The 24,023-nt window shown below is 44.6% G+C and overlaps 2 protein-coding genes across 5 annotated transcripts; one reads left to right on the plus strand and one right to left on the minus strand.

The window, feature by feature from the left end:
• The first annotated feature begins 1,178 nt into the window (after positions 1-1,178).
• Positions 1,179-12,049, plus strand: LOC119337063 (ABC transporter G family member 42-like). Its single transcript, XM_037609172.1, has 21 exons — positions 1,179-1,852; positions 3,403-3,857; positions 4,025-4,101; positions 4,674-4,727; positions 5,631-5,721; positions 6,707-7,008; positions 7,137-7,418; positions 7,505-7,821; positions 7,906-8,066; positions 8,150-8,265; positions 8,341-8,497; positions 8,588-8,725; positions 8,807-8,994; positions 9,153-9,500; positions 9,765-10,055; positions 10,141-10,224; positions 10,319-10,452; positions 10,568-10,795; positions 10,877-11,048; positions 11,156-11,410; positions 11,497-12,049. The coding sequence occupies exons 1-21, from the start codon at positions 1,437-1,439 to the stop codon at positions 11,764-11,766; spliced, it is 4,536 nt and encodes a 1,511-aa protein (XP_037465069.1). The 5' UTR covers positions 1,179-1,436; the 3' UTR covers positions 11,767-12,049.
• Positions 12,050-12,355: 306 nt separating this feature from the next.
• LOC119337064 (kinesin-like protein KIN-14M) lies at positions 12,356-20,779 on the minus strand. 4 transcript variants are annotated; one of them, XM_037609173.1, is made up of 20 exons: positions 20,708-20,779; positions 20,523-20,618; positions 19,449-19,674; positions 19,032-19,183; positions 18,858-18,941; positions 18,663-18,740; positions 18,482-18,598; positions 18,370-18,399; positions 17,255-17,959; positions 17,078-17,159; positions 16,904-16,999; positions 16,642-16,821; positions 16,458-16,564; positions 16,174-16,352; positions 15,478-15,642; positions 15,139-15,392; positions 14,894-15,057; positions 14,063-14,613; positions 13,693-13,793; positions 12,356-12,639 (listed from the first exon to the last, which is right to left on the minus strand). In XM_037609173.1, exons 2-20 carry the CDS (start codon positions 20,559-20,561, stop codon positions 12,557-12,559), a joined length of 3,393 nt encoding a protein of 1,130 aa, XP_037465070.1. In that variant the 5' UTR covers positions 20,562-20,618; positions 20,708-20,779; the 3' UTR covers positions 12,356-12,556. The 4 variants fall into 4 exon arrangements, with proteins under 4 accessions (XP_037465070.1, XP_037465071.1, XP_037465073.1 ...); XM_037609174.1 differs by lacking the exon at positions 20,708-20,779 and having other exon boundaries at positions 19,449-19,661; positions 20,523-20,591; XM_037609176.1 differs by lacking the exons at positions 19,032-19,183; positions 19,449-19,674; positions 20,523-20,618; positions 20,708-20,779 and having other exon boundaries at positions 18,872-18,883.
• Between the last annotated feature and the right edge of the window lie 3,244 nt (positions 20,780-24,023).

The following is a 24,023-nucleotide window of genomic DNA, read 5'->3' on the forward strand; positions in this document are numbered from 1 at the left end:
CCAAGCTCGCACCAATACGTGTGAAGCAGATGACTCGTTGTTCCATAGTTGCTCCGCGAGTAACGGCTTTTCATGCGGAGATACCATTCGTAATAGAGAACCGCAAGCATCGAATTACGATAGGCATCATGCGTACATACTCTACTCTATCTCCTTTTTGTAAGGGTGCTACTAAAACGTGCGAACTGCAGGCACACACCTGCAATATTTGATTATTCAGTTAACCAGGTTAGTGCAGTCCTCACTAAACTTTTTGCCAGCCTTTGTTTTCTGGCAGCCCCTTCTCCTTCGCACACCGAAAAGAAAACGTGGCCGTGCAGCGCGTAGGGGCCTTCTTCTATTCCAGTATTTCTGTTTCTGCTTGGGCGATCCCCTGAGTACGTTCAAGGCACCTCTCGTGGAGATGGATAATCATGCGGTGGAACGAAGAAGCGCGCGGTCCGCTCCGCTCATGCATGCCTCAGTATTACTACCTGAGTGCAGCACCTACCACTCGAGCTTCTGACCACCCCCTGACGTGCGTCGCACGCACAAGGTCCAGAGTCAAGAATCACAACAGTAGCAGCAGCAGCCACAAACAACAGCTCAACAATCGTTTTCCGTTCATGAGAAAAATGAAAACGCTGCCTTGCAGCATCGCGGCAACATACACCGTCCAGACGACGCTGCGCCCGGTACAGTAACTGAAGCCGACGACCCGGAACCTTTGGTCGGCCTGCCCCGTCGGCGCGCACCGCCAGAACCCCACACGCATGCCCAAGCAAAACGCAGAAGCCATGGATCCACCGTGCACGCACCTCGCCGTGCCACGTAGTACTCCCTGCGAGCCCCGGGCCGCCACCTACCGCAGCAGCGGCGGCGGGGGAGCGGGCAACGGGGCCGTTTCCCCGTGCGCCGCACCGCCGCCCCGCTCGGCTCAATCCAACACGACGCAACACCCATCCCGCCGGAGTCAACCGCGTCCCCACCCCGTCTACCCCACCCGAACAGAAGCCAGGTTCGCCCCCACCAACCCACAAAGACCACCAAATGTGTCACACGGCGACGCACCACCTCGGGCCCGTCCCCGTAGTCGCAAAGCCGGGGAAAAGGCAGCGCGAGAGAGGAATCGCGGGAAAAATCACCGGCGCCAACCCCACGCCTGCCCGCGTATAAAAGTGCCGCGCACCACCACGGCTGACATTCATCCCCCCAGCCAGCCCACTCGTCTCTTTTCCTGCTCCCGCTCTCCCGCTCTCATCATCGCGGCCCGAGCCGCTCCGCGCGCATGGCATTCGCTGCACACCACCAACTGCCGCACTAACGCGCATGCGCAGAGCAGACCGAGGTTTCAGCGGCCGGACAGGCTCGCTGCCCAGCCAGCTCCGACACCCGGCCCTCGTTCGACCGCGCGCCGCGCTGATTAACGGAAGGTGATCGATCGAGCTTGGAGCGCGATGGAGAAGGTGTGGGACTCGGGGCGGCGGATGAGCCGGAGCATCGGGCGGGGGATGGGGGTGGAGACGTGGGGCGTGGACGAGGCCTTCCTGCACGGCAGCGGCGGCGGGAGCAGGCGCGGGAGCAGGGGCCACGCCGACGACGACGAGGAGGCGCTGCGGTGGGCGGCCATCGAGCGGCTCCCCACCTACAGCCGCATGAGGACGTCCATACTCCAGGCCGAGGCGGACGCCGCGGCAGCCGCCTCGCCAACGAACGGGGCGGCGGAAGAAGGCAAGCAGCAGCAGCAGTACAAGGAGGTGGACGTGCGGAAGCTGGCCGTGGGCGAGCGGCAGGAGTTCATCGAGCGCGTCTTCCGCGTCGCCGAGGAGGACAACCGGCGCTTCCTCCGAAAGCTCCGCGACCGCATCGACAGGTACGTTACCTGCTTTTTTCCCGTCAATAATTAACTTCATTCAAACATACGTAATCCACTACCAGAGTTTGCAGTTACTCATTTTGTTTTTTATACTCGTGTCGTGTGCGACTAACAAAATAAGTACAAAGTTGATTACGCATGCAATTTCGCTGGCTTAAAATTTTGGCCGTTGCATGTCACGGTTGTTGCATAATCTCAATCATTAGCTCCTTGCTTCATATAAACACTAGAAGAACAACAACTCGTTGATCATGACCACAACAGACATGTTACAAAACACTCGGAAAGGTGCCTGTCAACTGCGCAATGTGTACTTAATCAGGTAAAATCATGCTGCCGATTCCCCTATCAGATAGTATCCCTCCCAAAGCGAATATAATCCTCCATTCACACCTTCTTGCAGAGTTATTCGTTCCATATATACTTCAAAATTTCAGACTTTAAACCCGCCAGGTGGGGTAGGCTCCCGGCCTTAACGCGACCTTCCTTGGCTTTAGGAGAGCTCAGTTTTCACACGTGCTGTGCTGCGTCGATTGAAAAGTAAGAGTAATTGCGGCCTTGGTGTGGTTGGAGCTGTACGCACAAGGAAAGGGATTGATGGCAATGTGGCACTCGACCTGCGGATGCCCGTTCACTTCTCTCCCTATCCCTGTTGGCAATATGTTTCCAGGAGCTAATTATTAGTGGAGCAGATGCATCTGTCGAAATGTCGTTGCAGGTGAACTGATCCAAATCAAAGTGCTGACTTGAAACCAACTGCAAGGGCTTGTGTAATTACGTCAGCACACATGTGCATGGCATCAGCACTCCAACCGTTCTTTCTTGTTTTTGCTGATTATTAATCTATGGAGTTGGTTAATTTTTGACCTCCACACAATGAGTGAGTGCAGTCTCCTCTTGTTATAACCCTTTTAAATTTGAATTGTGGATTAGGATCAACTGTGGCAGTTAGTTTTTTTTTTTGAAAGATATTGGTAGTTAGTAGTTGACTGAACAATCTATGGAGTTGTGCACTGGTAGCACTAGCTGCGTACGCTTTAGTCCAACCTTTGCAAACGAAAAAGTGGGTACATCTGTTAGCTCAAGTTTCTTCACGGTTTGCTTTTGGGACTAGAAATCTGCCATATTTTAGGAGTGTAGCCGAGCATCGTGCTCTTTCTACTTTCTTGATAGAAAATGATGCACTTTGTGTGAGATTCCAAATGGAAACATTCAGCCTGTCTCCGGACCCAAAGGTTGCCTAAAGTTGACAGCCAAACCCAGACTGCATATGGCTTGCTCCCAACGTGAATGAATGATGGCATCGCATCACTAGTAACCTAAATCATTTCCTTTTCTGGCGTGACAGCATAAAATATAATTGTTGACCGATCGAACATGATAAAATAGTTTATTTGTGTGCCCATACGTCATTATTAGATACTGCTGCAAGTATTGCTTAGTTGTAGGAGTACGTAATATTCATAATGAAGTGTATACAATTAATTATATTGATAATTCTGGAAATAAAAGAAAATCCAAACTGAAAACCGCATGCATGCATGCAGGGTGGGCATCGAGCTCCCGACGGTGGAGGTGCGGTTCGAGCGGCTGACGGTGCAGGCGCGGTGCCACGTGGGCAGCCGCGCGCTGCCGACGCTGCTCAACAGTGCGCGCAACATCGCCGAGGGCGCGCTGGGGCTCCTCGGCGTGCGGCTGGGCCGGCAGGCGACGCTCACCATCCTCAAGGACGTCTCCGGCGCCGTCCGGCCGTCGAGGATGACGCTGCTGCTGGGCCCGCCGTCGTCGGGGAAGACCACCCTGCTGCTGGCCCTGGCCGGCAAGCTGGACCCGTCGCTGAGGTGCGCCGGCGAGGTGGCCTACAACGGGTTCCCGCTGGACGAGTTCGTGCCGCAGAAGACGGCGGCGTACATCAGCCAGACGGACGTGCACGTCGGCGAGATGACCGTCAAGGAGACGCTCGACTTCTCGGCCAGGTGCCAGGGCGTCGGCACCAAGTACGGTAAGTACACCAACCAACCCTTCACCTAGCTAGGTAGTAGGTAGCTGGCTAGCTGTGCATGGACTGCGTGGAGAATTTTAATCCATGGCCTTGCTGGCTTGGCTTTCGGACGAGTGGTGAATGATTGAGGATTTGAACGATGGGGAGACAAATATATTCTGATGCAGATCTCCTGACCGAGCTGGCGAGGAGGGAGAAGGAGGCCGGCATCCGTCCGGAGCCGGAGGTTGACCTTTTTATGAAGGTAAGCTTAACATCTTGGCATGCACAATCTTCACAGTTACTACCATGCAAAATCGGTGAAACCACATAAAACCTATGTTGTGAAGTTTTGAAAAAATCCCATAAAAAATACAGCATGTAGAATAGACGGGTTTGCATGGACATGTGAAATTCCAAGTTCAAACACAGATTCATTTGGGAGACATGGAAAAATAAATCAACAATGAATAGTGACATTTAACATCCCATGCATATTTGAAAACTTTCAAACATGATTTCCATCGCAACTTGTTTTTCACCGGAGGATATTCTCTCCAACCACTAAACCCGAAATGTCCCTAAAGCTAGAAACAGAGGTCCATTTTTCGTGGAACGAAATGGCACTTGCGTGAAACATGTACGAACAGTACGATTGGCAGGTACGCCGGCCGACGTGTTCTCGGATGGTTCACAAAAAAGGGAAGCTTCTTATGAAATTGACTTGTTTTAATCACGTGCGACAGTAGTGCAGTAGCCAGACATGCTTTGTATCCAAGCTTTATGTACTTTCTCTGTACCGTGCACGTCAATGACGCATTCACTGTCTGTCTCCAGGCCACTTCCATGGAAGGAGTCGAGAGCAGCCTCCAGACGGACTACACGCTCAGGGTACGTACGCCCGCACGCCTTTCTGAATGTTTTCTTCACTGACGTAGTAGTATGAAGTTGCCGTTTTCTTGGTCTTGCTTTTTTGCTTGGCTGAAATTGGCACCGTAGCGAGGTTGGCGACATGGTACAGCGACCACACGTTGACAGATTTGCACCCATCTAGAAAATGTTCCCCCTTTCTTGATCATGGACATGGCCAGTGCGTAGATTACACAAGCAAGGAACGGTCCCAGTCAGTCATGGACTGCACGGCACAAAGCAGAGGTGGTGGTGGCGGGGTGGCGGCACACGGTCCGCACGAACCAAGCGCACCAACCAAGCCGCTGCCACCTCCACTGACTGACACGCACGCCGGCGTCGCGGCGAGGAGTAGTAGTTGAGGCTGAGCCGGGCAGAAGGATAAGCACTGCGCTCGAGTGGCAGCAGCAGGAGTCGGTAGCAAGTAGGCAGTGGGTCGGCTCCGCTTCTCCCTCTTTTGACTTGCCTGGAGAGCACAGCCGCTCCGATTTTCCACCGTCGGGTGGGGCCTCGCTGCGTCTACCTTTGGGGACGGGGGGGTTGGTGGATGGATCATGGATGCACGCTCCGGCTCGCCCTGATGATGGTGCCAATGGCGTGCGTCACCGTATCGGGACAGGCGCAGCGCATCGCACCGGCGGCCGCGAGATGCCCGTGACCTGTTTGCTGTTATGCGCGGCCAGAGCCGCTGCCTTTTCTTTGTCCCGCATGGCGGGTAGCGGTTCCTTTCGGGCCATCAACCCCCGGTTTGACCCCTGGTTAACGACGGGTGGCCTCGACGAAATGGAAATCTCGCCGTGGTCACCGTGACCGCGACGGACGTGGACGTGACGATGAAATTGTTTGTTTTTTGACTGAGTTTGCGCCTTTTTTCAATGGGAGCAGATACTGGGGCTGGACATATGCGCGGACACCATCGTCGGCGACCAGATGCAGAGGGGCATATCCGGCGGCCAGAAGAAGCGCGTCACCACCGGTAAGCTCATCATCATCATCATCATCATCATTGTGTCATGCTTATCTCATCATTATGTCATACTCCTATATTACAAGGACTTATTATTGAAAGGAATTTGTTGAACATGTTGGCCTTTCTAGAAGGCTGATGAGGTTTAGGTGTCCATACGTACATACTGTTGCCGTGTCACATCCTGTGGTTCCTACGGATGAAGGGTGTGTGTGTGCGCCATTGGGATGTGCTTCAGGTCCACACGTTAGGGGGCTGAGCGTTTGGTTGGGGAGTTTGGGAGGGGACGCGGCCATTAGCGTGCTGCCATTGCGCAGTTGTTGGATGGTCGTTGCCACTCTTTCGGCGTTTCCTCTTCAAGCGTACAGGCGAACGCTACGATCCAACCTCTGGAGCAACTAATCGCGATGCTGACATGCTACAGCTTCTTGCCTCTCTTTTGGCCTTTAGCGGCAGCCTATGCCGTAATTACTAGTACGTGATGGCAATACAGACGGGATGCAATTTACATGTACTGCTACTTGCTAACTGATACATTCCTGCATCAGCGTTCTCTTCAACTTGTTCTGCTTTGCTAAAAGCAAGACCAATCCATTACATATCGTTTCCACATTGCATGTTGCATTTCTTCTTCATGAAAGGGCATTGCTTCCGCCGATTTTTTGAGAAAATAAAGTACATTCCATATAATTGAAGCCGAGCCGAAAGTGCAATCCGGAAAGCAGTTGGTTCTTTAGCTTAGAAATGTGTACCAATGCTAAAGCAACAAGTTCAAACCATTTCATGCGGATTTTGTGCTGAGGGGTCAATGGTTTGGTGTCAGCATGATATTGCTTGTTACCAAACTGTATTGATTTCTTCTTAATTGAAAAGACAGAGCTCCTGCCAGGTTCATAATGATTATAATAATAACATAAATTGATGGATCTAAGGAATTTTCAGAACATTACCAGGATGCATGTCTTTGAAATGATTTGGTTCATTTGGATTGCAGGAGAGATGATTGTCGGTCCGACAAAGGTGCTATTCATGGATGAGATATCGACTGGGCTGGACAGCTCCACCACTTTCCAGATTGTCAAATGTCTGCAGCAGATTGTGCACTTGGGCGAGGCCACCATCCTCATGTCCCTCCTCCAGCCAGCCCCTGAGACCTTTGAACTCTTCGATGACATCATCCTCCTGTCAGAAGGCCAGATTGTTTATCAGGGACCCCGCGATTATGTCCTTGAATTCTTTGAGTCCTGCGGCTTTCGCTGCCCAGAGCGCAAGGGTACTGCAGACTTTCTTCAAGAGGTAACACCAAGCAGTAGCCTAGTTATCTGTTACCATGTTCCTGAACGTTCCATGCTAATTATTATTTTTGAAGGGATGAAAGCTCCACGTTATGATATAAATGAAAACCTTGTATTTAATTTTCTCAGGTGACATCAAAAAAGGATCAGGAGCAGTACTGGGCTGATAAGCAGAGGCCATACCGATATATTTCAGTCTCAGAATTTGCGCAGACGTTTAAACGGTTTCATGTTGGTCTACAACTCGAGAACCATCTCTCGGTGCCATTTGACAAGAGCCGCAGCCATCAGGCTGCCCTGGTCTTCTCCAAGCACTCGGTGTCAACTCGAGAGCTCCTCAAGGCATCCTTTGACAAGGAGTGGCTCCTCATAAAGCGCAATTCATTTGTATACATCTTCAAGACCATACAGGTGGGCATAATTTTCCTGTCCATATCGCCACTTCTTAAAATCCACAATGCGAAGAACCTGACATTATTTCTCGGTGAACTCTGAAGCTCATTATTGTAGCCCTTATCGCGTCAACAGTCTTTCTAAGGACCCAGATGCACACAAGGAATCTGGATGATGGTTTTGTCTACGTGGGAGCACTGCTTTTTACTCTGATTGTGAACATGTTCAATGGTTTTGCCGAGCTCCCTTTGACCATCACAAGGTTGCCGGTGTTCTTCAAGCACCGGGACCTCCTCTTCTACCCTGCTTGGATATTCACACTACCGAATGTCGTTCTCCGAATCCCATTTTCAATTATTGAATCCATAGTCTGGGTGGTTGTCACATACTACACTATGGGATTTGCCCCAGAAGCTGACAGGTACATATGGAGTAGACTACATGTTGTTACGTGAATCAGGAACAATCACTTTTGTGACTGCTAAATTGCCATCTTTGTGTGCAGATTCTTCAAGCAGTTGCTGCTCGTGTTCTTGATCCAGCAGATGGCCGGTGGGCTTTTCAGAGCAATTGCTGGCCTGTGTAGATCCATGATCATTGCTCAAACTGGAGGAGCCCTGTTCCTTCTCATCTTCTTTGTCCTTGGAGGCTTTCTTCTGCCAAAAGGTCGTTTGCTTATCTTGTTCATTTTCACATCACATTGCTTCTGCAGCTTTGCTGACTAGTCCTTTGCTCTCCACTATCAACAGACTTCATCCCAAAATGGTGGATCTGGGGCTATTGGATTTCACCGCTGGTGTATGGATATAATGCTCTAGCAGTGAATGAATTCTATTCTCCTCGGTGGATGGACAAGTTTGTAATGGTTAGCCCACTGCAGCACTGATCTTTCACTGATTGATGTGTATGCTTTTCTAACAAGCTGTGTTTATGTTGATAGGACAAGAATGGTGTTCCTAAAAGACTAGGTATGGCTATGCTAGAAGGCGCCAACATTTTTACTGACAAAAACTGGTTCTGGATTGGAGCAGCAGGGCTGTTAGGTTTCACAATCTTCTTCAATGTGCTCTTTACTTTGTGCCTCACGTATCTGAATCGTAAGTATTGGAAAATTAATCTTATTGCCTTCCGAGTTCTGGTAATAAACTTCGGATCAGTATGTAACCCACTTACTCTTTACTCGTTAGCCTTGGGCAAACCACAAGCTGTTATATCTGAAGAAACTGCAAAGGAAGCAGAAGACAATGGGCTTCCGAGAGAGACAGTAAGCAATGGCAGCACAAGAAGAAATGGCAGCATGAAATCGAAGGATGGGTCCAATAACAGTAAGCTATTCTGACTGAATTCATATGTAAATAGGACAGAATAAGTAAAAGTTTCTAAACTGAAAGCTAAAATTATTTCAGAGGAAATGAGAGAGACGAGACTGAGTGCTCGTTTGAGCAATAGTTCATCAAATGGAATTTCTAATGGGATTTCACGAGTCATGTCCGTTGGCAGCAATGAAGCTGCTCCAAGAAGAGGAATGGTTCTTCCATTCTCCCCTCTATCTATGTGTTTTGATGATGTGAACTACTATGTCGACATGCCTGCAGTGAGTTCTATGCACAATTTTCTCATCATTGTTTTCCTCGAACAAGCATCAAAATGAGTCCTTGTGACTTTTTTCCACAGCATTTTGTCATGTTCTTATCATACCTTCCTCCTCAATTAAAAACCTGGAAAATTTATGAGGTCTTCCTATCTATGTAGGAAATGAAACAGCAAGGAGTGACTGATGATAGGCTCCAATTATTACGTGATGTTACTGGATCATTTAGGCCTGGAGTGCTAACAGCACTCATGGGAGTCAGTGGAGCAGGAAAGACCACTCTTATGGATGTTTTAGCTGGAAGAAAGACTGGTGGTTACATTGAAGGAGATATCAGAATTTCTGGTTATCCGAAGAACCAAGCAACATTTGCAAGGATTTCTGGCTATTGTGAGCAAAATGATATCCATTCACCTCAGGTCACGATTAGGGAATCTCTGATATACTCCGCCTTCCTGCGTCTTCCTGAAAAGATCGGAGATCAAGATATCACTGATGAAATCAAGATTGTAAGTCATGTCTTTTTGCCTTTCGGAATACTATATCTTTAGTTGCTTACTAACTTATATTGGAATATCGAATCATTTTGCTACTTTGATGAGGTGAATTAAGCATTTTCACTTGCTTTTTACAATTAGTGTATACCTCTTGGATCTTGGTACAAGTTAATTGGATGTTTGAGATTTGATAAATATGTCAAGAAATGTTTGTATAACTTGGAATTTTTTGTTTGCTTTATCAAGCTCTTATCTGACATGTTTCAATGGTTTCAGCAATTTGTTGATGAAGTTATGGAGTTAGTGGAGCTCGACAGTCTGAAGGATGCTTTAGTTGGACTGCCAGGAATTTCAGGTCTTTCAACAGAGCAAAGAAAGAGGTTAACAATAGCTGTGGAGCTTGTCGCAAATCCATCGATCATCTTCATGGATGAACCGACATCAGGTCTTGATGCAAGAGCAGCAGCAATTGTCATGAGAACAGTGAGGAACACCGTTGACACTGGACGGACTGTGGTTTGCACAATCCACCAGCCAAGCATTGACATCTTTGAAGCTTTTGATGAGGTGACTACTGAATATAGAAAAATCATTTTAAGTGTTAGTTCAACCTTTTCAGCAACTAAACTATAAATCGAGTTCTTTCCTGCAGTTACTATTACTGAAAAGAGGAGGCCAGGTAATATACTCTGGGAAACTGGGTCGCAACTCACAGAAAATGATTGAATACTTCGAGGTACGGATAGTTTTACACGATTATGGTTTTTTTTTAAGTGGGAGATATCATTTAAATAACTACAATAATATAATATTATGTTCAATGCTACCAGGCGATTCCTGGAGTGCCTAAAATCAAAGATAAGTACAACCCTGCAACGTGGATGCTTGAGGTCAGTTCAGTTGCTGCAGAAGTACGCCTGAGTATGGATTTTGCTGACTACTACAGGACTTCAGATCTGTACAAGTAAGAAAAACATATTTTTCATCACATGGACCTCTAATGTTTTTCTCAAAGTGTATAATCACGGCACAACTTTAAGGAACAAAGTTCTCATGCAATACACTGTCTGTATTTCCAGGCAAAACAAGGTATTGGTGAGCCAGCTAAGTCAACCAGAACCAGGAACATCAGATCTATATTTTCCTACAGAATACTCGCAATCCATTATAGGGCAGTTCAAAGCCTGCCTCTGGAAGCATTGGCTGACCTATTGGCGCAGTCCAGATTACAACCTTGTCAGATTTTCCTTCACTTTGTTCACAGCCTTGCTGCTTGGCTCCATCTTTTGGAAGATTGGCACCAATATGTAATTACTATACTTATCTTTATCTTTGACTCCTTAATCCTAATGTACCAGCATCTGAATTTTTGGTGCCTTGTGATGCAGGGGAGATGCCAATACTCTTAGAATGGTCATTGGAGCAATGTACACAGCAGTGATGTTTGTCGGCATCAACAACTGTGCAACCGTTCAACCAATTGTTTCAATCGAGAGAACAGTTTTCTACCGAGAGAGGGCTGCTGGGATGTACTCTGCACTGCCATATGCCATTGCTCAGGTAAGAATAGAGTAAAATAAAAGAGCTATAACTAAACAGAGTGGTAGATAAAATATTAAGGTTGTCATTGGCTTCTTCGGGTATCTCAAGCCTTTGTGTTGCTTCAGGTTGTCATGGAGATACCCTATGTCTTCGTCCAAACCTCGTATTACACCCTCATCGTATACGCCATGATGAGCTTCCAGTGGACAGCTGCCAAGTTCTTCTGGTTCTTCTTCGTCTCCTACTTTTCCTTCCTCTACTTCACCTACTACGGGATGATGACTGTATCAATCTCACCAAACCATGAGGTTGCGGGCATCTTTGCCGCAGCTTTCTATTCCCTATTCAACCTTTTCTCTGGCTTCTTCATCCCAAGACCGGTAAGTTGTGTTCCTATATCAGATGATTGTTGCAGTTCTTGCTTTTTCGTAAGATCAATTATTTATTATGTTCTTGCTTTGTCCAGAAAATCCCCAAGTGGTGGATCTGGTACTACTGGATTTGCCCATTGGCATGGACAGTGTATGGGCTCATAGTTACACAATACGGAGACATGGAAGACACCATCACCGTCCCAGGCCAACCTAACCAGACAATCAGCTACTACATAACTCATCATTTTGGATACCACAGGAGCTTCATGGCGGTCGTTGCACCAGTGCTTGTGCTCTTTGCAGTGTTCTTCGCTTTCATGTATGCTCTCTGCCTCAAGAAGTTGAACTTCCAAACACGGTAGGAGCAGAAAGCCAACAGACAAGATCTCGCAGGCGATATGGTCGATTTTTCTTGAACCAACTCTTCTTTTGTCCTTCCATTTTTGGGTCTATTTATGCAGTGCCAGTGTAAATACAGGTGTAGTTTTTTGTATTCCTTACATAGTCAAATGCGATGAGGGTGCACCAGCCTTTCAGGCTTGGAAGTGTATTGAATTGCAAATTTGCAAGACTGTGCGATGAGCAGAATTTGTTCATGGCCTATAAATACGTTGGAGTTTTTTCTTTCACAAAGTTCACAATCAATTTTGTCGAGCAGTGAGGATAGCAGCCCTAGGTCTTTCTGAATGGTGAATGATTTCTTCATTTTTCTGTTACCTACAAGTTTAAATTTTGAGCTCATGAGGTCGGATTTCGAATACGTTACATAATAGGCATTTTCCGGTGATGTTAAGGGCCATGCTGTAGTGGTGAAATATAAGAATGCTCAACATCCTGACGTACATAACTAAAACATCCAATTTTCAGAGTACTGTACAATTTCTTATTCTCAATTGCTCGTATCGTTGGAACAGGGAGATGCTATCTTTCATTAAAAAAAGGGGAAGAAGCTAAAACAACAAGAATGACAACCTTTCTTCTATTTAACACTCAACAATGTTTTGTCGAAGCAGTGTCGTATGTACAATGCCATTTACATTTCTCGCTTAAATAAAGGGCAGCATCACTAAGCAGCCATCAACTTCAAAATACTTTCTGAATTTTCTGTACATAAAGGAACAAGAACATTGGAAGAAGTTCATCGACTTTGAGCTAATTCCATCGCTTTGGAGTATTCAAGGTTCTTGGTGAGGATGTTGCTTGTGTGATTGTGCTTCTTCGTGTGCTTGCTGATGCTGTAACAAAATAGTTGGTAAACACTTCAGAGTACTGTATGTGTGTCTGGACCTAGTGAAGTTTATGTCTGCTGTATTGTATCAAATATATATAATTTAAGCTCAGATAATTTAAATTGTACCCGAAATGTTTGGTTACTGAGCTTAGTTCACGAATGGGTAAATACTGCACAGGAATAACTGGGGATGGCGCCGATCGAAGCAGATATAATACTAGAGGAGGGAGAAATAGACCATAGGTGCAGGAGGAGACCTTTAATGAACAGATATGATGCATATAGAGCTCACTTGGGTGGCGCCGTAAGACTCAAACTATCTTCCTAATCCCAGCCAAACTAACAGAGCTAAATCTGCTGCAGTTCATGAGCCACAGTAACCGAGTGCTATAGTCTATGAGCTATCATAACTTGAAGTGGACCCACACTGATGGCATGTTCCCTGTGGCTTGGTAAATTATCTTATCATGTTGTCTCGTGAGTACTGGTTTAATTATTTCGAGCAATAATCTGCACTTGTTTTCGCGATCAATGGAACATTCTGAAAAATAATACTAGTGTACTTATCTTTAGATAATAGTACTAGTGTAGCACTAGGTGCACATTACTACCATTAGATGGCTGGTTCTGGTTACCAGGGTAGTAACTGGTCAAGCACTGGCGTAAGCCAAGGTCAAGGAACCCCATGACTTCCCAAGCAATGGACTGGTTTGGCTGATTTATGGGCAAAGATTACCAGTTATAGTATCTTTATTTTGTTCTCGTATTTATGAAGTTACAATGACAGATTGTTTCCTTACAAGAAATGAAAGAGAGGTCCAACCATAAAAGTGTGTGTCCATTAGAAAGATTCAAGTGACACTTATCTAGAAGCATTACAAGGACATTGCAATAACATTTCTGTACTTTATTTACTCAGATATTTAGATCCTAAGCCATCGAACAGCTGATTTAATTGCACCCCAAAGCAATAACATTTTTTCCCCCGCAAAAAAAAGCAGTAAACCATATCTGCTATGGGTGGCGCACAATTTCGATGGCATACAAGTGAGCTTACCTGAAGATCTAGGAGTAGAATCTCTTGATTTGGGCCACACACTAGAAGATGGGGCTGTTTTTGGTGTTGTTGCCTTTTGTACTCGAGTGGTCACCTTAGGTCTGCATGAGGAAGAATGAGTTCTTACAAATAAAAATAGGTAGGACAATAGGTAAAGATATAGATATATTCATATACATTTTGACATCATAGTGCCTACTCATCTACTCCAGTCACATGGGTTGCTTTTACTTAAATTAATTAATAGTGCATTTTACATGGTAGAGGATACTAAAGGGAATTCCTCCCCTCCTATGAACAGAAAGATGGTACTAAAGGGAAAATGGAACCATGAGTTCATGATGCTACCGAGACAACCGGAAGTACTTACAGTCGATCTTTTGGTGTGTTGGGCGCATTTTCTTGTTCTTTCCATGTGCTAGCTATTTTTTCCTGCTCCGGGAAGAGAGCAAAGTCAATCATGCTACTTATTGAGCCGTCGGTTTCTGTACCCATGGATATGCCACTATCTGATATATCGCTTAACCTCCCCTCCGAATCAGCATAACCAAAGCTGGCAAGCTCAGGATCAGCTGAATTCGAACCCACCTCGTCTTCAGGGAGCTTGGAAAGTACCGTAATCTCCCTCTGCTGCTGGATATCATCAACCGACTGCATAGAGCTAGTTTCGGAATGCCTGTCACTGATCTCAGAGAAGTTATCAGCATCGGAGCCTGCCCTACTGATAAGGCCCATTGCCTTTCCACCAGATGCCGTTCTTCGATGTTGTATTTTGCTTCCAAGGGATGATATGCCTGGGGAGGAGGACGAATGTTTCAGCAAGGAATCAACACGTTTGCCTGTCTTTACCCTTGGACTGTGAGTCTGTAACTGGTTGATTTCTTCATCCTTCTTTGCAATTTTATCTTTGAGCAGTGAGAGCTGCAGGGTGAAAAAGGAATATTAGAGTAATCAAATGATACATGGAAGTATCTTGTGGTAAACTGTTAATATTTTTTTTAAAACAAGAAAAACAACTGTAGTTGCATCTCATGTCAGAGGTAAGTGTCCACAGCATCTACTATGTTTTGCAGGTGCATAGACCACATGAAGGATGGTAGAATAGTAATATGTGATCAAGAGAAGTTGGTTATACATTTCCATTGTCCTTGTGTCAACAATAAATTAGTAATTAACAAAAAGGAATACGGAAATTCTTCACCTGTTCCTTAAATTCTCTTATATCTTTGCCCTCTTTATTTGCCTTTGCAGCACCTAGTTCCACTCCCGAAACCCTTTCAGCAAACCTCAAAGTACTTAAACTCTCTGCATAAGATGACACATCTGGATTGATCTGCACAAACATGAGGGTCTTTGCATGGCCACCTACAAATGAATCTTTTTAAGTTAAGAAATATATATAACATGCAAAACAATGTTATATAGCTGATGAGGAAAGGTAGGCACCCAAAGAACTCTGCAGGACTTGTGTAAGTTTGCTGTTTCGATATGGCACATGAGAAATCTTCTGTGATAAAGAAAATATAACATCTCCAAGAGCAGACAGAGATTTATTGATGTGTTGTGCTTCTTTGAGTCTATCGCCTGCAACAGCAGAACGGTCCACCCTTTCACTCCCAGCAAGATCAACAAGATGGAGAGCCCCGCGCAAAGTAGCTCCAGTTTTCAAATCTACACCTTGAACGTGTACAGTGACAACACTGAAAAAAAATACTCAAAATGAGCCTGAGTTTCAATAGAATCAGAAGGAAACCTCTACTGGACTTATGGAACAGTAAGATTAACCTGTGAGATCTGCTGCTTCGCTCGTTCAGTGCTGTTGCACCCACAGATCGGTTCCCAAGTCCTGTTCTCATTAACTCAATAACATCGGTCGTTGAGTTGACAGGATGCAATGTTGCATCAGGAACAGCAAGCCCATTGGGACGACTGGAATTCAAAATCCCTAGAGTGTGCAAGTTAAAGGAAACAAGAGTCTGTTCTTTACATACTTGCATTTGTAACCTTCCGGAGGTTTGAGGGAGTGTGCTATGACAAAATGAACAGACAAGTGGTATTCCATTAAGGACGGTAAAGGGATGTTCGACCAAGTTCCAAGTTTCTACACGTTCATTTGAAGCGAATCAACTGATTAGTCAAGTTTACAACTAGACCTTAGGTTAAGTACTCCCTCCGTTCCTAAATATAAGTCTTTGTAGAGATTTCACGATGGACCACATACGGATGTATGTAGATGCATTTTAGAGTTTAGATTCACTCATTTTGCTCCTTATGTAGTCCATAGTGGAATCTCTGCAAAGACATATATTTAGGAACGGAGGGAGTACTTCAGTTGCATTAATCCTTCTTTTTAATCTATACACACTAACAATGGATTTGTTAACTAAATCAACACATCATAGTTGATGTATGCTGACCACATCAAAACAGATCAATATGCATAACATAGGTGACTATACAATGGAAGCGACAAAAGGATATTTCTTCTCTGAACCATTGCTTCCTAAGAGATCATGGATTTGTTCGTTGTATATTTCAATCATTTGAACACTAACTTCATAATTGAATGTATCTCCTCGATTGCGTGATATAAGGAACAGGTCGTTCAGAGCTCTGAAATTGACACCCAATTCCTCCTCAGTAGCATCTTCAGGTCCAGTCTGATTCATTAAAAAAGGCACAATAAACACATCGTATCTGTCAATAAATAATGTTTATAATTCTCAATAAAGAATTTGAAGACTGTTATATTGAGATCTTCATACCATTGTGTAGGTTTTTCCTGATCCAGTTTGTCCATACGCAAAAATGCAAACATTATAGCCATCAAGGACTGATCTAACTAGTGGTTGAATGTCCTTGAATACCTCATCTAGAAAAAAAAACATAAATTAAAAAATCAAACCACATCATATACTACCACTGAATAGGCCACATATTCATCAGTACCTTGAGAAGTAGTGGGGCCAAGAACTTTGTTAAATTTAAACAACTTATTCCCCTCTTTTCCAATTTTTGTAGGGTTTGCTAAAATGAGTTCACCGTTATCACCAGTAATTTCAGTTGTACTAGACTTATGATCCTCGTTAGGAAGAAAAGGTCTTATCCGGCAAAAGACTCTGATATTTCCTGATCAAAAAGTAGAACTCTTAGAAAGTTGACACAGTTAATAATATCAGCATGTGTAAATTGACGTTGCTTGCATAGCCACCTTTTAGCTCCTGAACCTCGTTGAACAATTTTCTGTTTTCTTCAAGAGTAGCGTGATACTTCTCTGAAGCATTCGCTAATATTTTAAGGCTTTTCCCTGCAGAATCAAATAAGCTTTAAGTTATAAAGTGCCAACAACAAGAAGTCAATTAATTCCTCACTCATCTGTTCATACCAAGGCCACTAAGTTCTTCAGACCATCTCTTCTGGCAGTTTTGGATTTCATGCCTAATGGAAACAGAAGACAACCTCAAATCCTGATAGGGGAGAAGTTTTAACTTAAATTGATGACTTCACCAATTCTTAAAAATAAATGCAAAAGAAATATAAATTGTATTTAATCAAACTATACCTGAATATTCTGCATTTGTACACCTACAAATTGGTTCAGCATGATTTCCTTTCGCTCCCAGGTTTTGATTCTTGATTCCAACAATTCTTCAAGATATCTTCCTCTCTTAGTAGAATCTTCTAGCTTTAGCTCCACTTCCTTTATCCTTTGTTCAAAATCCCTATTTTCCTGCAAAGCCGTAGTCTTCAAATCTTGAATATATGTCTCATGTGATCTTCTTGCCGCGGCAAGCTCTTGCCTGAGTTGTGATATTATGTTGCCGCTGTTCTCTTTATCCTTTAGAAGATTAAGTACATCTTCGCTCTTAGTTTCCAACAGGCTGTGGCTCTTTTCACATGATGATTTCATAGCTTCTAATTCTAACTTTAATTTCATAATTGTAATTTTATAATTTTCTTTCTCCTTCATCAAACTGATGAGTTCATCTTTATACATAATTGGCTTAGCTATATGTTCATCTGCTGATTGATTTCTATCTCCATCCTTGCCTTTCTTCAAGCTAACCGTGTCTTCCTTCTCTTTCATTAATCTAGCCATTTCTTCCTTCTCTTTCATCAATCTAATTATGTCTTCCTTGTCATTCAACAATCTAGCCATATCTTCCTTATCCTTTGTCAGTCTAGTTACACTTTCCTTGTCCTTCGTCAGCTTTGTCAGATCTTCCTCAAGTAATTGCCTTTTCTCTTCAAATTTTTCTTTCTCCATCTGCAGAATAAATTGAATTATTTTATGCAAACGTTCATTTTGTTCTTTTTATTGGCAGTAATAAGTCTATTATCCTTGGTATGGATAAACTCAAACTCTTGGCATTTCATCCTTCTTAATGCAAAGACAGGCAAAGCTTCTGTATGCAAAGTGTTTCTCTTGAAAGAGCAGACGTACTCCCTCCGTCCGGAAAAACTTGTCCCAAGGTTGTCCCTCAAATGGATGTATCTAGCACTAACTTGGTGCTAGATACATCCATTTGAGGGACAACCTTTTCCGGACAGAGGGAGTAGAACTGACATGAAATGAAAGATTTGAGGGGAAAATGCAGCGGAATTTAATAATTTGAATAAAATATAGGAAAATGATGGTAATATGAAGATGTCACCAATGCTATATGAGAAACAAACCTTCATCTGGTGCACAGGCTCTGCAGCAACCTGGAAAACAATTAAGGAAAATAAATAAAGAAGGAGACCAACCATTTACATTTACATTGAGATCATCATCACCAAAACTTACATGTGCTTTTCCATTTGTTGCATTTGAGCTTACATGTATTTTCCCACTGGCTAGTGCCTCTAACACTCTTATCCTTGATTTGTATTTCTCTTCGCGTGCTTTCATAAGGTTATTTTGCTGCATAGAGGTAAAATTTACAACAAGAACAACCGAAAAATAAGTGTTAATAAGTACTCCTTACATTTCTTATGTGCTCTGCCTGCGTAGAAATTCGTCGTTCAACCTCCAATACGATCTTTCTCAACAAGAAAGCAAGATGCTGTGCAAAGAACACTATCGTCATATTCAGGAGGATAAAAAGAGTCTGCAGCAAAATGTGGTGTAGTTTCAATGTATGAAAGGAATAAACTAACTGCATTGCTTTTGAGTAGCCTACATAAGGAATTTCACCATTCTTCCTCTCAATAATCTCATCGAGGATACCATTCACAACACTCAGAAGTGACTGAGTAGGGGCATTCTGCAACAATAATTTTGTGATGCAGAGAATCAAAATCAAATCTGATGTCAAAATAATTCAAACAGGTATATTTAAGTACACAGTACTTACATCCAAGCTGGTGGATTTCATCATATCTGAAATTTTAGAACTAGGCAGATCAGAATAACCTCCTTGCCTCAGTTGGAAGACTTCATGAAAATTGCGTCCAGCATGCCGCGATGTAGAAGATGGATCAGGCCGTGATATAACAGATGATGGTTCTACAGAAGAGAAAAAACAAAGATGTTTTAGCTGATGATGGAACATGTTCCATATAGAAACAGCTCTAGTTGAAATGGTCAATAATGTATAAATGTACTTGCACGCAATTTAGTACTAGTACACTTGGACTATTAAAATTATGATTTCTTCTATGTTTTCAATCCTCAGGAATAATGTAAAGCAGCACCCTCGGTATACCCTCACTAGATAATTCCTATAGTTGATCCCCTACCCAAATCTTTGAACACATAAATAGGATCTCACCTGACATGGCTGGACTTTTGGAGACCTTTTGTAGCGTTGTTTCCATTTGTTTGCCATCTTCTCTTGCTTCAGAATTTTGTGTGACCTGGCCATTCTCCCTCCCGGGAAATCTCATGGTGTGCATCCTCCCATTTTGTGGAAGGCCACAGGTCCAGCCTTCCCCAGCATGTGAGACAAACTGGTCCCTTAGTGCAAGAAGACAGGCAACCACAGCTGACATCGGGCCCTAAATTAGTGCCAATAATGTCGTAATAAAACCCAATGAGACGTGGAAGATAAAGCTTTGTATTGCAGAAAACAGCTGGAACTGCAAACATGCTCCTTGGCAGCATTGCAAAACTGCCAACTATTGTGAAAACACATGCATAGTACTACTGCAATACATGATATCACATTAAAGAATTGTTGAACTCCAATAATAACTTCAATATTCTGGGCAGATTAAGCCTGTATTCTGTTCAATGATGATGAGGAATTCTCCATAGTTTTACCATTTGTAGATCAGACTAGCCAACGCAAACGGTATGTGTTGTAGTCCAGATTCCAGAACCCATGTGCAGCTATGGTGACAGCAATTAACCATTGCTTACTTCAGCAAACAATTTACCACCGTAAGAAAAAGCAATTTACCATTAGTTTAGAAGGAAACTGAACTGAAACTGAGCAGCTATGAACTACGGAATGCACCACACTGACCGATCAGATATTCAGATATCCTATGAGTTCGATAACTGGGAGTATTATTTGTTCAACTGTTCGAGAGTTGGCAGTCATCCACAACCACACACGACATCCGCTACCAGTTAGATTCGGCAAGGACACACTGACAGAGATTAATGTGTCGCTTGCCCACACAACAAACCGTTCAATGACAACCGGCAACACACAACCTAGAGCGAAAACGAGCTCCTAACTTCTTCGACGCGAAGCTCTAGCTACCTCACAGCAATCGCATCATCAGAGTCCCCGTCCACAGTTGACGACGGGTCAACGGGTAATCCAAAAAATATGAGCGCTGATGATCACTATCACACCAATTGCTGAATGAAGAACGCAAACAAACAACACGCGTACCTTCTGGAGGTCCGAGGGCGCGAAGCTGGGGAGGCCCATCCGCTCCACGGCCGCGAGGAACCGCCCGACATCGCGCTCCGCCGCCGCCGCTCCGCCCTGCGGCACGCAGCATCAACGGCGATCACGACCAGATAAGACAGACCGTACGTAGCGGGAGAGAAGCGGGTGAGCGGGTGGCGGTGTACCTCGTCGCGCGGGGAAGCGGGACGAGCGAGCTTGTCGAGCGCGGCGCGGAGCAGCGCGCCGTCCGCGAGCGCGGCCCGGAGCTCGTCGTCCGAGGCGCGCGGCGGCGGGAGCGGCAGCGCCGACTCCCGGAGCAGCGCGCGCAGCCACGCGACGGCCTCCGATCGCCGTCGCTCCGCTGCGGGGAAAAAAGGCAAATGGTGGAACGAGTCAATAACCATCATCGGCGTGGGGGCGACCATGGTTTGAATGAAGCTCGAGCGGGGTTTTACGTACGGGATTCGGCGGCGGTGGCGGCGGACATGGAAACCGAGTGCGGCCGCCCGGAGAGGAGGGGGTCGGGGGATTGAAATTGGAGTCGGGAGCCGTTTGACCAGAAGATGGAGGGAAGGAGAGCGCGCGCCGGGGAGAAGAGAGGCGTGGGCGAGTACGTGGGCGACGTGCGGGGGCGATCGATGTGCTTGTGCTGCGCTGTCTGCTGCGCGCTAGATTTATGGGTGATTTTGGTTCCCGTCGTGGATTGGGATTCTTCTCACTGAACTTGGCCAGGGAAGGTACAAGGTCAGATCAGCAAGACTGTTTTCTTACGCGGGAGGGGAGGGGAGGGGAAGGGAAAGGTAGGGGGAGGTGGCCTAACCTCACTGTTATCACAGGCTTTTCCAACAAGGTAGTCAAAATCACATTTCTATTGTGCGATTCGACAACTTTGGAAACCCAGTGATCTATGATTTTTATTAGTAGAATGTAGGCTTCTATCATTTTGATAGTTAATATTCTACGATTCAAAATCACTTGTAGGAATGATCATTGCAGACGGTTTCCGCACATGGGCCATCGGTGGCTCCATGTTCCGCCTCAAAGCGTGTGTCGCTAAAATTCACGATCGGCGAAAGTGGCTCTTGAAACTGTCTGCAATGCTCGCACAGTGCACAGGAAGCCGCCTCCAAAATTTTTGGCAGTGCATGCGGTTTCTCCATGGTAACCGCCTGTATTGGTTTCATATCGAAGACGCTTGTAACCGCCTATAATACTCTCTAAGTTTTGGAGGTGGTTTGTCTAATAGAACCGCTTACAATACTAATCAAATCTCAGATAATTTCTTGTTGTAGCCATCCCAAATTCCCTAGTTTGGCAGCTAATACTCAAGCACAGAACATCACATACATCTCAAGCATGCTATCACATCACATAAAAACTCATTGAAAAAGACACATAAAACTCATTGACAAAGAGCAAGTACCTGACATACCTGAAGATCAAATCTATAATATTTTACAATGTACATACCACAGTTTGAATGCAGCAGAAATGAAAGAATGTAGCTAGGACGAGTGATTACAATTCACTGGTACCAACAAGTCATTATGAGTCAGGCTTCATCCAGGTGAACCCTCCTCCTTTCAAGACATGTCCAACCAAGAATTCAGCTACCATGACACGTATTGCCGCTAGGTCATTTTTCCGCATATTGTTTTCGGGAATGTTTTGAAAAATCTGTAATGATTGATATGATACGGTTAGCATCGAATCGCAAGAATATCATCAACTAAAAAGATACTAAAAGTAAGTTCAAATTTAGGGGTTGTTTGGTTTGAGACTAAGTTTGCCAAAGCTTGCCACACCTAGGTTATGCAAATTTGACCAACTTAGGTGTGTGTTTGGTTCAAGCCACATCTTACGCAAGCCACACTATGGTCCCACATCACATACACACAACAAGTGTGGCAAGATTCCCTTCGGCTTGTCAACTTGTGGCTCTCATTTTAAAGAACTAACCTTAGGCAAGTTTGGCAACATTGTATGGCAAAGTGTGGCACTCCTAGGTCTAGAACCAAACAACCCCTTAATACCTTGTTGCATAGAGGTTTATTGCCGAAACCTTACTCATCACGATGTTCATGTTGTACACAACATGGAACCCACACACAAGTGACCCTTCTGGTTGTTAGTGGCACTCATAAATATTGTAAAGATGTGTGATGATGTTATCGAATAAAGACACATAAAACTCATTGACAAAGAGTAAGTACCTAACTGTAATAACACAAGTATATGATAGACCTGAAGATCAAAACATAATATTTTATAGTTAATACCAGTCCCCTTCTGAGCTTCCTACAGTTAATACCCTCCCCCTCTAAGCTTGTTGGACTGGAAAGGTGTGGTGGTGACAGTCTAGTTGTCGGGGCAGATGCTCCCGGCATCAACTACGCCGGTGGAGTTGGCTCATGGGATGACTGAACCAACGGCGACGACGATGACAGTGTAGTTGGAAGAGGTGCCGAAGGAGTCGGCCTGGTATTTGTCGTTGTGCGAGAACCCGATGATTACAATGGAAGCCCCACACCCAGTGTGGAAGTCATCACGACCTCTTCCAAGCCATCATTCGTGGGCCATTCATCTTTATCAGTGTCCGTTAGGTCAATTTGTAATAGTTTCGTCAAGGCCGTCGATGATCGACACCTCTTCAGCATTATCGTGGGGGAGTGCTTGCTCCCACATGAATGGTTGGGATCCCCAAGTGTAAGGGTGATGTAGCCTAGCAGCAAGTATTTTCCTCTATTAAAGAACCAAGGTTATCAATCCAGTAGGAGCTCTCTTAGCGAACAAAGTAAGCAGCACCTGCACACTAAACAAAGAACAAACTTGTCCCCAACACAACAAGAGCATTTTCAAGTCCCTTGTCTTACTAGTTACAGGATTAAACGCAGTTGATCGATATAATTGATAGCAAAAATAATCAGAGGGCAACAAGGGAAATATTTGTTTTCAGTAAAAGATATTAGACACAGGGGTATTGGTTCACTAGTGGCATCTCTCTTAAGCAGTCAAGTGGTATGGTGAACAAATTACAGTTGATCAGTGATTAAATTGTACTTTTTATATTTACGACCATGATCATTCATGGCATAATTTCATGTAGGCATTACATCTGTGATGAGTAGACTGTATTCCAATTGCATCCACTACTAATACTCCACTCTAAGAATGCTATCCAGCATGCATCTCAAAGTATTTAGTTTATAAGATACAGAGCATTGCAATAAGCATGATGGCATGATGTAGACAACAAAACATCCATCAATATGACGAGACACTGTTGTTTTATCCTTAGTGACAATAATTGAATACGTGTCTTGTCCCTTTTTTCACTGGGATATAGAACACCACACGATTAGAACCCACTACAGCGTACAACTCCCTCTGAAGATAAACCCATCAAACTTGGCAAAAAATATAGATAAAATTAGAGAGCATACAAAGCTATCCAATTATGCAGCAAGAAAACCATAAAAGATTCGATTGATTTCAATGAAC

The sequence above is a fragment of the Triticum dicoccoides genome, chromosome 7B (assembly GCF_002162155.2).
Source record: "Triticum dicoccoides isolate Atlit2015 ecotype Zavitan chromosome 7B, WEW_v2.0, whole genome shotgun sequence".
In the NCBI taxonomy this organism is placed as follows: Eukaryota; Viridiplantae; Streptophyta; class Magnoliopsida; order Poales; family Poaceae; genus Triticum; species Triticum dicoccoides.